The sequence below is a fragment of the Triturus cristatus genome, chromosome 5_1, assembly GCF_964204655.1.
Source record: "Triturus cristatus chromosome 5_1, aTriCri1.1, whole genome shotgun sequence".
Lineage (NCBI taxonomy): Eukaryota > Metazoa > Chordata > Amphibia > Caudata > Salamandridae > Triturus > Triturus cristatus.
Genome location: NC_140587.1, coordinates 646,745,690 through 646,760,772, shown reverse-complemented (window position 1 = coordinate 646,760,772; position 15,083 = coordinate 646,745,690). Strand labels below are relative to the sequence as shown.

Genomic DNA, 15,083 nt, shown 5'->3' with positions numbered 1-15,083 from the left:
GTCATACTCTGCCACGCACATTATTTTGCATATTGCTCCACTGTCCAGTAAAAAAAGATGCCAGGTCTCCTTCTACCTGCAACTGTACTGAGGCTGTTTTTTTTGTCTCACAATTCTTTATTGGAAGATTAAGTAAAAACAGTGTATCGGAAAGTGAGGGACGGGGAACATAAGGTACCATATGTGAAACATTAATACTGTATGAAAAACACACCGCAAAATTAAATAGAGTGCTAGGTACATAGCAAGTGGTGTTCCCAGGAGGCAGGGGCCCTTGAAAGACAAAGAAGGGCAATACCTAGGAGGACACACGGTTCCATATCTGTGCACAGAATGGTCCGCAGGATGAGGGGGTTGTCAGAAAAAAGTAACATGACAAAAAGAAACGAACAGAAGAAAAGCACACAGGGAATCCATACTCGCATACACATGCCCGGGGTGGGAGGGTAGCCAGGGGGGAGAGAGGTGGGGAAAATCCTCTGACGCCAGTGTCAGAAAATCCTCTAGCTATCTGTAATTTTGTTTTCTGGTGAAATGTCTTTGGTTTCTTCCAGGTCTTGATTTTCCATTTGTCAGACATCTCATTATTTCTCTTCCGACCTTCTCTGTATCTCCTATAATGAGAGGAAAATCGGATAGTTCCTTTTGGCATTACAAGTAGATACAAAACGATTGCATTTCATGCATTTGCAGCACTTCTGACCTTGCAGCGGAAGGGTTCAGAGGTGTGGCACTTGTAGAACAACTTAGTTTCCAGAATATTGCCTTGCCATTTTTTCGGTGTCATTTATGAGTTTTTCCTTTCAGCTGTTTTCATAGGTAGCACCTGGTCAACCATTTTGTTTCTTGCTGTTCCCATGCCTAGTGCATGAGCTTCTGCCCTCACTTCCGTCCTTGCCAGTTGCAAGATTTTGTTTTATAAACCCACTGGTTCTTTTTAGTAGTTTGACTCTAAACTCAGATCACCCTTATACTCCTCGCAACCTTATGGCTTCTTCATTGTTGAATTTGGGAAAATCACAATACCGTTATCTTGCTTAGACGTGTCACAAAATTGGCCATTGCTGCTTCTTCCCTCTGGGATGTTGTATTGCATATCTATTTTTCCCAGTCCATTTTTCTCTCTGGATCAAATTGTTCCTTTAAACATCCAATTATGTTTTTGCAAGTTCTCCTTGGTTGCTCTTGGTAGGTCACCAACAATTCTTCCAAATCATCCCCAACTAGATTCAAGATGATATCTCAACCTTGTTTGTCAGGGGGCCTTTTAGATGCTGCTTGCAATCAGTGCTAGACAAACTATACTATACACTGCTGTCACAAACCACCAGGACCTGGGAAAGATGGATGATGGGGCTACATCCTTCACAGTAAGGGTTGGGTCTATCAATTGAATAACCCTACCTCCCCATTCCTGTGCATACCAAGGGTGTCTCTCCTAAGGAACACTAGAACTGCAGTCTGGGGAGACCCTTGGAATTAAGAGGCCTTCAAATAGTGGTAAATATTTAAATGATTTAATGGCAAATTGGTCAGTTTCTGCTGGTACAGGGAAAGATTGTAACACTAGTAATCTGGGGATTCAGAACCTTAACCATGTTCTTTTTGTCTGTCCGGCCCGGTTACCGCAGCCATAACGGCTGCTACAGCCAATGTTTTTACAGAATAATGTTAAAACTATAGCAGCAGCACGCGAGTTTCTTTTTAATTCAAAGAATGAAGTAATATGTACAAAACCTTTTACATTTTTTAAGAAGTTTGTTCATTTATATTGATTACTGTTAGAGTATTACTATAGGAGGAGAATTAATGGGACTGTTTTTAGTGGAGTAATTTATACATATTGACTGCTGCTATGTTGGGAGAGGTGGGAAGTTCCTTTCGGGAATCATGGGGAACAAAACAGAATAGAAGTCTACTATTTTGGGCACCTGTAATTGTTACTAACAAGAATGTAAATTTTAGATCTAGACGCAGACCCTCGTTAAAACTGTTTATTGATTATATTTTCTTAGAGTAATTTGCACATAATCTTCGCTGCTATGCGGGAGTGGATTTTGACGTTGCAATGGAGCATTTGCACAACATCTAATATTTTTCTTATACTGTTTTATGAATTGGTTTTATCCACAGTAGTTTTAATTATACTGAAATGTATGTATTTAAGTGGATTTAGCTCTATGGTTTTTTTAGGGAGCAGCTTTTTCCTTCTGTTTAATTGTAGTATTTCAGTATACAAGTCAGGGCTATATATTTAGGGAGAGTTTTCCGGACATAAAATCGATTTTTTGTTTTATAGTGCTGTACCCCAGCCATCTGGAACTATGTCCAGTATATGTATTTAAATGATTGCGAGTAAAGGATTAAATATGTACTTATTTAATAGTATTTTGATATAATGTGAGTCAATCACAATGTAATTTGTCTTAATTTTCTGTGGACCTCGTTCAAGATCCAAATCTTAATAAATAATTGAATTGGGTAAATAGAGGGGTGGGCCAAATACGAACAAAACAGAGTGATGGAGAAGCTGCAGAGTTAGCGAGATACTTTTTCTTACACTCTTGGGTTTTTAACATGACATTCCAATGTGGAGAGAAGTTCAAACCCTTCTCCCTCAGTTGGCCACTCAGAAGGTTGTTAATGGATTAGGGGCAGTGCTTAATTTGAAAAATATGAAGTCCAGGTGCTCAAATGTTTGTCGGAGGCCACACCTACTTTTCTCCGGCTCCACCCACTTCCTCCACTGGCTCCACCCACTTACTCTACTAACTCCACTGACACCCTCAACTAGTCACTGCTAAAAGTCAGATGTAATACCCGATCTGAATTTCAGCAAGGGAGCCTTCCTCATAGTAAGGATTTGATAGGAGGTTCTCCGGTCCTGTGAAATGTTTGAAAAAGATTGAATCAAAAGTGCATTTAAAGGACAATTTTGGAATAAATTAGCTAAAATCACTAATGCATTGAAAAGGGACAATTCCAGTGCTCTATGCCGATTTGGGGAGAGGACAACACTTGGGGATGCCATTTTTAACAGAGTCTATGAGTTCAAAGATACAACTTGTACATAGCCGATGTGACAAAATAAACCAAAATGTTCTTAGATCGCTCTAAACAAATAAACTAAATAAAATTTAAATTGAGTTGCTCATGTAAGGCGCGCTGATACCTTCGGGTCAAGCTCGCACTATATAAAACTCCAAACAAAAAAACAAGAATCCACAATGCTTTACTGCGCACACTTTCCAACAGCCGGAAGCAGATGGAAAACATCTACACTAGGGCCTGGAATCAGGGAACATCATGCATGAATGGGCCTAGTAAGTCCAAGGCCAACATTTTTACCCTGATCCCGGGTGCAGTAAATTGTGAATACTGGAGTGGAGATACCTGCTGGAATCATTAACGTTGGCCTTTGTATCTACCCCTCAAGATACTGTGGTGTACAGAGCACACTCGGCCTCTCCGTTTCTAAGCAGGCTTTGTGAATCACAAAATGTTATTGGTACAAAGGAAAATAAGCTTTACTCGACGTACAAACAGTTACTTGGCGTTATACAGTTCAGCACAAACGCAAAGCTGCCGCAAATCTTGCCCTTTGGAGTTCTTGGAAAGAAGCACATTCGTTCTAAGTGCTTTGTTGAAATTGTTATTTTGTGATCATTTTGGGGGGTTAAGGGTAGACTGCACTTCGCAAAAACAATACAGGACCTGAATTCAGCAAATGTGTGAAAAAATATAGTGAAATTAATTTTTTTCGGTGCTTTTAACATTTGTTTTCTCGTTTTAACCACATTTTTGTTCTGAACTGACACTTTTGGTTTTGCTTTGGTTTAGTTATGACATGTCCCGCTCTAGAAATTTAATTTCTTTCGCACATCACTTTTGTTTTCCTTCTCTGGCACATGCTCCCTCATGCACACACGTTTAGATGTGGCACTTGTTAGGCGAAAAAACACTGACAGACATCCAAGGCTCTAAAAGAAGGGTTTAAATCTAAAATTGCTCAACGGGCTAAGAGGATTCTTAACCTCTTGAGTGCCCATGATGAGATGGTCTCGTCATGGGCCGCGGTTGCGCTGTGCCCATGACGAGGCTATCTCGTCATGAGCCCCGCCCGCTAATGAAACGCCCGGCACAGGGCGTGGAAAGGGCGGGGCACTCAAGGGGTTAAACACATCTGTAAATACATCAAAGAGATGTCCCTCAGCGCCTTTGACAAGACGTCATTAAAGCTGGCTGGTGCCAATATTCCGAAGTCTATAAGCAGTAGTAATGACCCGAAAAACAAGCAACAATTCGGTGCTATGGCCGGGGCACTCAGGTGTGAACTTCTACGTGCAACTTCTTCTGCACGAGACAATAACTTACAACACTCGTTTAGTGCCAGCATATAATGTTTGTGCACCAGCCGGGCAAGCGCAGGAAAATCCTAATTTAAAGTTAAACACAGACGGACGCTGGTGCGAGCAGTGCCACACCAAGAGGCTCATTGGCGGCCATGGCCCAAGCTATGCCACAGGCTGTGCGTGGACAGTGACGAGTCCGCGTTTGTTACTGCTATAATTTTCTAATATACATACTGCTAGTGGAGGACAGTTATTGTAAAATCGGCCATAGTTTTACCGTAAATACAAGTATTATTGAAACCAGTTATTTTTTTTTTTTTTTTTTTTTTGCCAACGACGTACAACAAACACTAGAATAGTGACCAGACGGTGACTACATCCATGGTTACTATTACTAAGGAGTGCTGGGTGATTCCGAAACTCTTATAATTTATGAACCTCTTTTGGATGATCAATGATAAAGCCCTGAGATTATATCGCGCTGTGAAAAAAACTAATTTCAGCTTTAACAAGGTAACTTTGGCAACTTAGGTGAAACCAACGAAATAAGTGACGCACCTGAGTTTTTGAGGATTATATTAGTAGTTGTCCTAACTTAATGGGTAAAATATATCATTTTATTAACAGTAGTGGAGACTGAAAAACAGTTGCTGTAAATAATAATTCCCGAAGTGTCTGTATTTGTAACAACTGGTGACAATTGTTGTGAATTGAGTTTCCTCTGACTGAGGATGGAAGTGTCTCAGTAATATTATACTAGGAGCTACTGGGGTAAACAGTGGGGGCAGAGCCCCATTCTATCATAGGATAAAAGTGAGCGAGAAGAGGACGTGGCTTGAACGGGAATGGAGTAGGAAACAGCTCATCTGAGCTCCGGGCTCCCGTGGGCCACATAGCTCCTTTTTTGACAATTTTCACGGCTGGAGCCGTGCCATGCTGATGCCCCGGACCAGCCTTGCTGATTAGCGACGTCTGCCTCCCAGATCTCCTCGACCGGGGGAGGCGCTAAATCTCTCAGCCTTGGGTCGGGGCTAGGGTGACATTTTATACCAGCATTGTGACGCCACTTGAGAGACCTGGATGAGCGGAGCGGTTTATCCCGGTGAAGAGGCAATGTAGATGACGGCACAAACAGAAGATAGTGAGTGTGGACTCACCTTCCACCACTGCTGAGGGCTTCTGAGGCAGTCGTGTTCCAAGCACGCAACACCCATTGGACTCAAAGGGCTTGAGCTCCCCCCCCCCCTCCCCGTCGTGTGTGGCAGCCCAGGATGAGACAGCTTCCCTGCGCACACACACAGCCGCGCCCGAGCACTTCACAGGTCTTTAAAAGACCATTTGCATGTTAATGAGGCCCCGCTGTTTCGCCCCTTCTAAGAGCCCCTGCAGCTCCACTCTGCCTAATGCTTAAAGATTCACCCCCCCCCCCGAAATCAGCTCCACTCTGCCTATTGCTTAAAGATTCAGCCCCCCCCCCGAAATTTTTCTTAGCCCCACCCCGAAATTTGGGTCTAGTTGCGCCTCTGTCGTGTTCCTTGGCACCCAGCAGCACTAGCCTGCTTTGCAACCCCTGGAGGGGGCCAACCATCTTGCCTGCAGCTTCGTGCTCCCACGCAGGCCTCCCTCACTGAGCCCCCAGCCCTTTTAGCTAGATCCTGGCAACGCCAGTCTGCTAGTAAGTTGTTAGTACTTACGGATCGACGGTTACGTGGTGGGCTGGGCCGGGGCACACCTTACCTTATCCCTAGTATAAACTGGGCCTGGTGCTGCCTGCTCTCAACGTCGTCGGGCTGCCTGCCTTATTGCATGCTGATGAGGACTCGTGAGGTGCGCGTGTGTGCCAGTGCGTGGCGATCATCTAAATACAATCTGCGCACGCTCACGCTGCCGCTCAGCCCCTACCCCGGAAGAACCAAATCCAGCCCAATTAGTGTCCCACTCGGTCTCCCGCCCACGGGCTAAGGGCCGTGGCGCCAATGCCATCTGAATGGCTCAGGCGGTCACGGGAGACATCGAGAAGAACACTGCGCACAGAGTCAGTGAGGAGGAGAGGTATTTGTCAACCAAGTCAACAATATCATGCAAATGTGACGTGCAAGCAGCAGATGCGTAGACCTGGTCTGCTAAGTAAGTGCCGGTGCTAAGCACCGGAAAGCACCGGCACAAATTAAGCCCTGATTAGGGGATAGACAAAGGTGAGGAATGACTGGGGCAATGGTGCATGCTTGCTTTCACTTCATGTGGCGTCCATTGCAACTTGGGGTATACAAAGTGCCACAAAGAGATCAAGGGTGTCCATAGGACTACAGCTGTGACCTCTATCCACCCCTACAGAATGTTTCTGTCAGCACCTCCCAAACAGGACATGTTCTTAGAGCAAAATGTGCGGCCAGGAACGTCCTCTCTTTTCTCTTTGAAGATCCAGCATGATGAGTCCAGTTCGGTATATGTCTGTATCCAGCACCGCTTAGTTTTCACAAATATTTTAAAAACTGCAATTTACTCAGCGAATATTTCCAGGCCAGTGGCTGAAACCTTCTTTTCGTCAAGAATTAAAGTAAATAACCAGGGAGCATTTTATGTGTGCTGCTGTTTGAACTGCAAAAATAAGATCCATGGAAAAGGTCAAATTAGCATGATTTTGTTCTTTCAGTTTGCCTTGTACGCTCCTGACTCCATTACCCACGACTGTTTCACGTGTCAATATTTCTGATGAGCAGTACGTGGAAAATTGGAACTGTGTATTAATAACCACGTCACATGTGCCACATTCATGTTTTTCTGGCATTTTAGTCAGCAAGAATTTGTGATTGGAACTTGTATCCTATATTGTAATTGCAATTGCATTTATATAGTGCTTACTACTACCTCGGACGAGGCGTTGAAGCTCTCTTTGGCGAGAAGCATTCTACTCCGGAACCCAAAAGAACTAGTGATGGATTAGTATAGGGAAGTATGAGTGCAGTATCAGTATTGGTATAGGGAGGTAGGAGTTAATTTGAGTGGAGGACATGTGATTCTGTTAGTTGGATTGAATAGAGTAAGAGAGGGATAGAAGAGGGAAGAAAACCAGAAGTGTTAATTGGGAGATTATAGTAGTAAGTTGAGGTCTGGAATGAGTAAAGGAGATATGGAGAAGGGATGAGCCTGTAGAAAGGGATTAGGGATAAAGAGAATCAGAGTAGAAACATGAGGTCTGTAATGGGTCAAAGGACAGATAACACGAGGGAGAATTTAGTAGGGTTGTTTGGGAGATTATAATAGGAAAATTGTGTTTGGGGTGAGCCAGGAGGTGTAGAGGAGGGAGGAGTCTAGGAAGGGTTATTTTGGAGATCATAATAGTAGAAAGGGTTTGGGATGAGAGAGAGTGAAGATACACTGATAGAGGTGTAGGGTACTGGTAGGACAGAGTAAAGCTTTTGAGAGAGTAATTTTCTTCTTGTACAATAGGACTAAAATATATAGATACATGATTACATAGTAATTGAATATATGTGTAAGGAATATAATGTATTCCATATGCATATATTTTATGGAGTAGTGAGAGGAGATAGTGATGGAGTGGTTTTCTGTGAAAGATTTGTATGTGCAATTCTGCTGGTGAGTGGTATTTGAATAGTACATAGGTGGTGATATGTTTTGGAGAAGAGTATGTGTGTGTAAGAGGGGATGGACAAGAGTTATGAGTGATTGTGTTAGTATTAAAAGGGAGATTTTTTTTCTCCAAATTACGAGATTTTTTAATTATTTGTTTTGGGGACATTTTAGACATTTAGTTACCCAATATATAAAGTTGTCTAAAAAGCTAGAATTGGCTGAAGGAGTCACAAATGGTATGGGATTACACAGTGAAGAAGTCACTGCTGAGAAAATAAGAAACAAAATGCTCACTTGAGATTCTGGTTGTGCTTCAAAGCTGCAATACATTTTCCAAGAATTAGAAGAGAATTATTGATGTTTCCAGCTTCTTTTAATCTATCGCCAGCGGAATCCGTTTTAGTGCATCGCTCAGACCCAGCTAAATCACAAAGAGACATCCTGCATAAAATTTCAGAAATAAAACAAACATATGTTCAGACAAAAGCAGACTTCAATTAATGCTTCAAAAGTCTGAGCATTTTGCTCCATTTCATGGAGTTTAACATTCATATCCATCCTCTATTTTAAAAGAGAAAAAATCAAGTGCACCAAGAACAGAAATAAACTACATCCTGTACCCTAATAAAGATGTATGGAGAAAACAACAATAGGGTGTTGCACGGTGGGTTAGGGAAGGGCAACAATGATGAATTGAAAAGCTGAGGTCCAGCAAACACCAGCAATGAAAATCAAATTCCATCAAACGTCTGCTTATAAACCCTCATGACATGATATTACAGTATCTGAAGACGATTTCCTGCGGTGTATAAGAGAGCTAAGCAATGTAAGATGCCTCGAACAGTCCCAAGGAGCTGGAGATGTATGCCCAGCTCTTTTCTAGCACCTTATTATTTTGCACCATTATCCCAGCAGTAAAGGCACAGACACTCAAACACAGAATCACAGAACGGTTTAGGGGGTATTATTATAGATAGAAAATCAGTATTGGACAAAGTCTCTCTCAGCGGCAGGTTCTCATATTTATTCAAAGGACCATGAAATTCATACAAAATCTTCTTATATGATTTTTTTTTTTATTTTTTTTTTTTAAAAAGACGCAGCAGCCGTGTTTCACGAAATCTTTTTTACTTTCTCAAGGCAATAATGACAAGCGGGTAAACAAAACCAATTGTAATCCAAACTAACTTCAGTGGCACATACATATCTATTATTTGGTTTCACAGTCTAAATGAGTTCACCATCAAATTCAAATTCAAGGATGGTATACCACAGTCACGTAACGCCTATCATTACCTATCAGGGGCCTATCCCGAGCAGTTCAGGCTCCATGGATCCCAGATTTGTCGCGTCAACAAACCTTATCAGCATGAAACATCAGACAACTGGACCACCACTGCCCCCCATCAGCTGCCAAGCAGGAGACACACCCACTTGCCCAGTTGCATGGGGATCTGACGATAGGCCCACGGAAATATTCTATATTACCCCTCTCAGCTTTCATCTTTGACTCCCAGGTCTCTATTTAGAAGCTAATAAACCACAAGGCAATACTGTGGCAGAGCTGTATGGTGGAGGCTGAGATGTGCTAGAGTAGGTAGGCACGGGAAAAGAAAATAAGAAATTATAAAACTGGCAAATAAAACCGTGAGAGAGGCAAATTGAGTTAGTGTATAAAGGAAATCTGAAGGAAGGGGATTAAATAAAATGTTAAAGGAAAGAAGTAAGGACTTCGGATATAAGGAAAGAAGGAAAAAGATAAAAGGAAGGATGGAATAAATGAAACGGAAGTAAAGAAGGAAGGAGATAAAAATAAAAGAAAGATGGAATGTGGAAGGATAGATGAAAGCATGGAAGAAACGATGTAAGGAAGGATGCCCTTATAGAAGGAAGGAAGGGAATAAAAACAAGACATTTGAAGAAAGTATCCAAGGACGGAATGAAATGCAGCTAGAAGGATTTAAGGCATATAACAAGCATCATATGGTGCATGTGGCGAGGCTTGCTAACTTTACTCGCTCACGTCATTCAGGATATGGTTGACAGTGTTTTTATTTTTATTTTTCTGGCTACTCCCTTGTTGCCAAATAACCATCTAGATCAAGGAACAAGGGTACAGCTCAAAGGGCAGAAGGCACGGTGGTGGAAGGAAAGCAGGCCATTAGTGCAAGGATCTTAGCCCTGCAATCTGCCAGTAAGGCCAGCCGCTACCAATCTCTCAAGTATGAGGGATGCTTGCACTGATGCTGCCCTGTTTAGGGTCAGTGGCAGGCCTCCTGCACCAGGGCTACCCCTGGCTCTCAGGTTCAATATAATATGCACTTCTTAGTTGGTGCTGCACATGTTCTGTGTAAGACTAATGATCTAGCCAATCAGTGCCCAAAGCAGAGCAAGAGGCCCTCACATAGAATAAGAGCAGCAATGAAGGACCGGACCAGCGCACCGACATGTGTGGTTGTATTCAGTCAGTTCTGCCTTTGTTCTCAGTCTGAAGGGCATTAACCGTGCTCTTGGCTGAGCATCTCATTTTGCGATAGAGTGAGACTTTCATCTGTGTTATTCCTGCTGTGTCTGGGGGCGGTTCAACTTTAGATGCCCATGTATTTCAAAAGGAACTCTGGCACTACTGCGAGTGCTGCCTGTTCTTTGTGGGAAGAACAGTTGCACTTCTTGTGCTGGTGTGCACCTGTTCTTTGTTTCAAGGAACACTCGCACTTCTTGTGCCGGTGTGCACCTGTTCTTTGTTGGGAGAACACTTCTAATTCTTGTGTCAGTGCTGTACCTGTCCTTTGTTTGGAGGAACACTTGCACTTCTCCCGTCAGTGCTGTGCCTGTTTGTGGGGAGAACACTTGCACTTCTTGTATCGGTGCTGTACCAGTTTTTTGTGGGGGAGAACTCTCCTGTGGTAGTGCATCTCTTTTATGTAGGAGAAACACTTGTACTTATTGTGCCGGTGCTGCACCTGTCCTTTGTTGGAACACTTGCACTTCTTGTGCTGGTGCTCTCCGTGTTCTTTGTGGGAAAACACTTGCACTTATTGTGTCGGTGCTCTCCCTGTTCTTCGTTGCGAGGAACACTTGCACTTCTTGTTTCAGTGCTGCACCTGTTCTTTTTTGGAGCTTGCACTTGTTGTGTGTTTGCTGCACCTGTCCTTTGTTGGGAGGAACACTTGCACTTCTTCTGTCAGTGCTCTCCCTGTTCTTTGTTGTGAGGAACACCTGCACTTCTTGTGTCGGTGCTGCACCTGCCCTTTGTTGGAAAACTTGCCCTTTTTGGGTCGGTGCTGCACCTATTCTTTATTGAGCAACACTTGAACTTCTTGTGTTGGTTCAGCACATGTTCTTTGTGGGAGAACAATTGCACTTATTGTATCAGTGCTGTACCTGTTCTTTGTGGGAAGAATACTTGCACTTCTCCTGTCGGTGCTGTGCCTGTTCTTTGTGGGGAAAACATTTGCTCTTCTGTCAGTGTTGCACCTGTCATTTGTGGGGAGAACACTTGCAACTTTTCCTGTTGGTGGTGCATCTGTTCTATGTAGGAGAAACACTTGCACTTCTTGTATCGGTGCTGCACCTGTCCTTTGTTGGGAGGAATACCTATTTTTTTTATAGTTTTGTATAGCATGAAAATGACCCTAGATGGTATCAGAGCGCTTCACAGGAGAGGAAGGCAGGATATAGTTGTGAAAACAAACTCGTCACATATATGAACAGAGGATATTAAGTTTGACATCAATGGAGGATCATCAATGAAGTAGTCATACACCATACAAGAACAGTAGGCAGGTATACCGTCAATAGAACATAAGGTGATTATCTTAGGGCAGAAACTTGTTCATGAGAAGAGCTTATTTCTTTTTTGAAGGAGGAGTTAGACGAGATTAGGCGGACATCGAGCAGCAGAAAGTTCCATATCTTCGGGGTGATACCAGAGAAGGCTCTGTAGCACGTTTTCTTTTTGTGGAAAATCTGTGGTTTCAGTACCAGGGAGCTCGCATTTCATGAAGATCTCCATCCGATAATTCTAGCCTTTGTGTCAAATATCTGGAGGTCTTGAAATGTAGGGCTTTAGGAGTCATGCAAGAAAACTTTAGTTGTATTCTTGCCTCATAAGGGAGCCAGTGAAGTGCTTTTAGAGCAGAGGATATTTGATTATTTATTTTTGTTCCAGAGACAAGTCTGGCAGCAGCATTCAGGGAGGCCCTTAGCGGGGCCAGTTTGTGTCTAGGTGGGCTGCATCAAGTGGAGCTTCCGTAGTCCAACCTGGGCAACACAAGAGCGTGGACCACCACCTTAAAGTCGTCCTGTGAGTGGAAGGGTTTAAGTTTCCTTAGAATATTCATCTGGTAATTCATTCCTTTGGTGGTATTACTGATATGATTCTGCATATTCAGGTATTTGTTTAGTGTAATTCCCAAGGATCCAGCAGAGTCAATGGGAGAAGAACTGTTGAGGGCTGTTAGATGCTTCATCCAAAAGGTCGATCTTGGGTGTGTGGTTAGGAGGAGTAATGAGGACAAATTCTGTTTTGGTAGTGTTGAGCTTGAGGTGGTTGCCAGTGAGACAGGTTTGAGTGTTCTGCAAAGTAGAGTTGAGGGATATGATGTCTTCTGGGGAGGAGATTTGCAAATCCAATTAAGTGTCATCTGCATACATGTGATAAAGAATGTTGGCAGAATTCAAGGGGTCTTCAAGAGGATTACAGGAATAAATTGAAAAGAATGAAGGAAGGGCAGAACCCTGTAGTACCCCCCCACAGTGACCCCCGGAGGGCTCAGAAAGGGATGGATGCACCTTGATTCTTTGGGTTCTGTTATGGAAGAAGGAAATAAACCATTGCAGCACAGGCCATTCCTCCATTAAAGTAGGGTCAGTAAACTGTTGTGTTTAACAGTGTCGAGAGCAGGGGATAAGTCAAGTAGTATCAGAAGACAAGATTCATTTAGGTCAAGCATTTTTAATAGGTCATCCACACTGTGAATGACTGCAGATTCCGTGCTGTGACCTTGACGAAATCCGGATTGGTGTTGGTCCAGGAGTTGGAAGTTCTCTATGTGGTTGCGGAGTTGAATCTGCACGCATGTTTCTAGTTTATTAAATGGCTTTGAGTTCAAATTTCCCTTTTAGGACGTGTTGTTGTAGGAACATAAGGGTGACTATATTAAAGAGAAGATTTTTCTCTATCTTTGTAGAACCTCGTACAAATTGAATGAGAACCACACGACAGTGGATTTATACCAGCTTATGAGCTTTGTCGCAATTTATCTCAATTAGGTAAGATCTAGTGAGATACCTCTTTCATCTTTGGCTATAAGTTGTCAGCATTTTTCTAACTCAGGTGCATTAAATCTCAGAAAAATCTGAATATAGAGTAAAGTTCATTCACAACTATATTTCTTTCACTTTCCTTTCAAGATAATTTTTTATTATTCGTTGGCCCCATGATCAAGTATTTCCTCGCTACCTGAATGAAAAATTCATCACGTTACAGGTATGAGTTATGTTATATTTTTCTCATATAATCATAGTAATTTGTTTTTGATTTTTCTCTGCAATCCATTTATTTTACACAATTCTTTTTCCTTCACAATAGACATAAAGGTCAGTTTTATGTATTACCTGCTAAGAGATTCACCCATATTTTTTAGTTTCATGACACCATTGGGGTATAGGGTCACGGACTTTTCCAGTGTTTGTTACTGTTTTTATCATTAACAATCCCCCAGTTAGGATTGAGACAATTGACTCGTTTATTGATTGTTAATAGAGCCCAGTAACTTCAGAGTGAAATTATGTACATCAATTGGTGTTAAATTAAATTGTTTTTTTTCTTTTTTGTCTCATAAAAAAAAATATATATATATATATATATATTGTTATTTACTTTTTATAGCAACCACTGACAAGAACATTCTGAAGAAGGCTTTGCCGAAACGCGTTAACTTCACACTTTCGTAAACTTGTTCAGTGTCTTATAACTTTACATATTCATGTATTGGTTTCATGCTTTCATGTAATTGAACAGAACTAAAGTATGGATAATTATGTTTTTCAAAGCAAAATTTACTCTTTGATTGAATATTATGGAACATTATTGATCATGTCTATAAAAATATTTATCATGCATATGAAGTAAATAACGAATACAAAAAAGAATATTAAATAAAAATAAAAATAGTGATTTGTAATAATTTTAGCTATATTTGTATTGATTTTTGTCTTGTCTCTGAAGTTACCGCGCTTTGTGTTACTTTATCCTTGCACTGAGCCTGGTGCTTTTTCTTTTTCCAATATATTGTATTTCCCTGCCAAGGCTTATCCTTTTTGTAGGGGACCCATTTGTTTTCCAAATTGAGCACAGGCCATTCCTCCATTAAAGTAGGGTCAGTAAACTGTTGTGTTTAACAATGTCGAGAGCAGGGGATAAGTCAAGTAGTATCAGAAGACAAGATTCATTTAGGTCAAGCATTTTTAATAGGTCATCCACACTGTGAATGACTGCAGATTCCGTGCTGTGACCTTGACGAAATCCGGATTGGTGTTGGTCCAGGAGTTGGAAGTTCTCTATGTGGTTGCGGAGTTGAATCTGCACGCATGTTTCTAGAAGTTTCGCCAGAGTGGGGATGTTGGAGATAGGGTGGAAGTTGCTGGAATGGGGGTTACCTGCCCTACTTTTAGTGCCTTGCCGTAGTGAGGCATTAATCATAGATCATAGGGCTAGAATAGCAACTTTTATCTCCTTGAAGATTGATGGCAGTAGGAGGGGGGGGTCGATGAAGTGATTATATGGGTTAACAGTTAGAAGAAGGTTATAGATGCCACTTTCATTGAGGGAAGTGAAAGTGTGCCAGAAGGTACTGTTTTGGGGGACATCCCCAGAGGGGCCAAGCCGATCCGTGACCTGGGAGGTGAGTGGAAAAAAGTGCAGGGCAGCTGGAAGTAGTTCCCTCGTTGATTGTAGGTCATTTTCAATGGTTTTAGTTTTTCCCAAGAAGGAGGCCAATTCCTCACAGTTTGGGGAGTGATGGATCTAGGGTCCAGCGGGTTTGGAGCATTAAGCGATTGTTGCTTGACTATTTTTGGGTCGATTTCTGCCTTGGTTAAGCTGGGTTCTAAAGAAGTTGGCCTTTGCAT

General features: G+C 42.2%; 1 protein-coding gene across 2 annotated transcripts in view; it reads right to left on the bottom strand.

Annotated features, from left to right (window-relative positions):
- The window catches only part of LOC146831328 (kinesin-like protein KIF20A), a 445,700-nt gene that overhangs the window by 231,881 nt on the left and 198,736 nt on the right, over window positions 1–15,083 (bottom strand). For both annotated transcript variants that reach the window (XM_085605605.1, XM_085605604.1), the window contains one exon: window positions 8,244–8,390. In XM_085605605.1, the coding sequence (XP_085461731.1) occupies window positions 8,244–8,390 (147 nt within the window). The remainder of the gene's footprint in view (window positions 1–8,243; window positions 8,391–15,083) is intronic.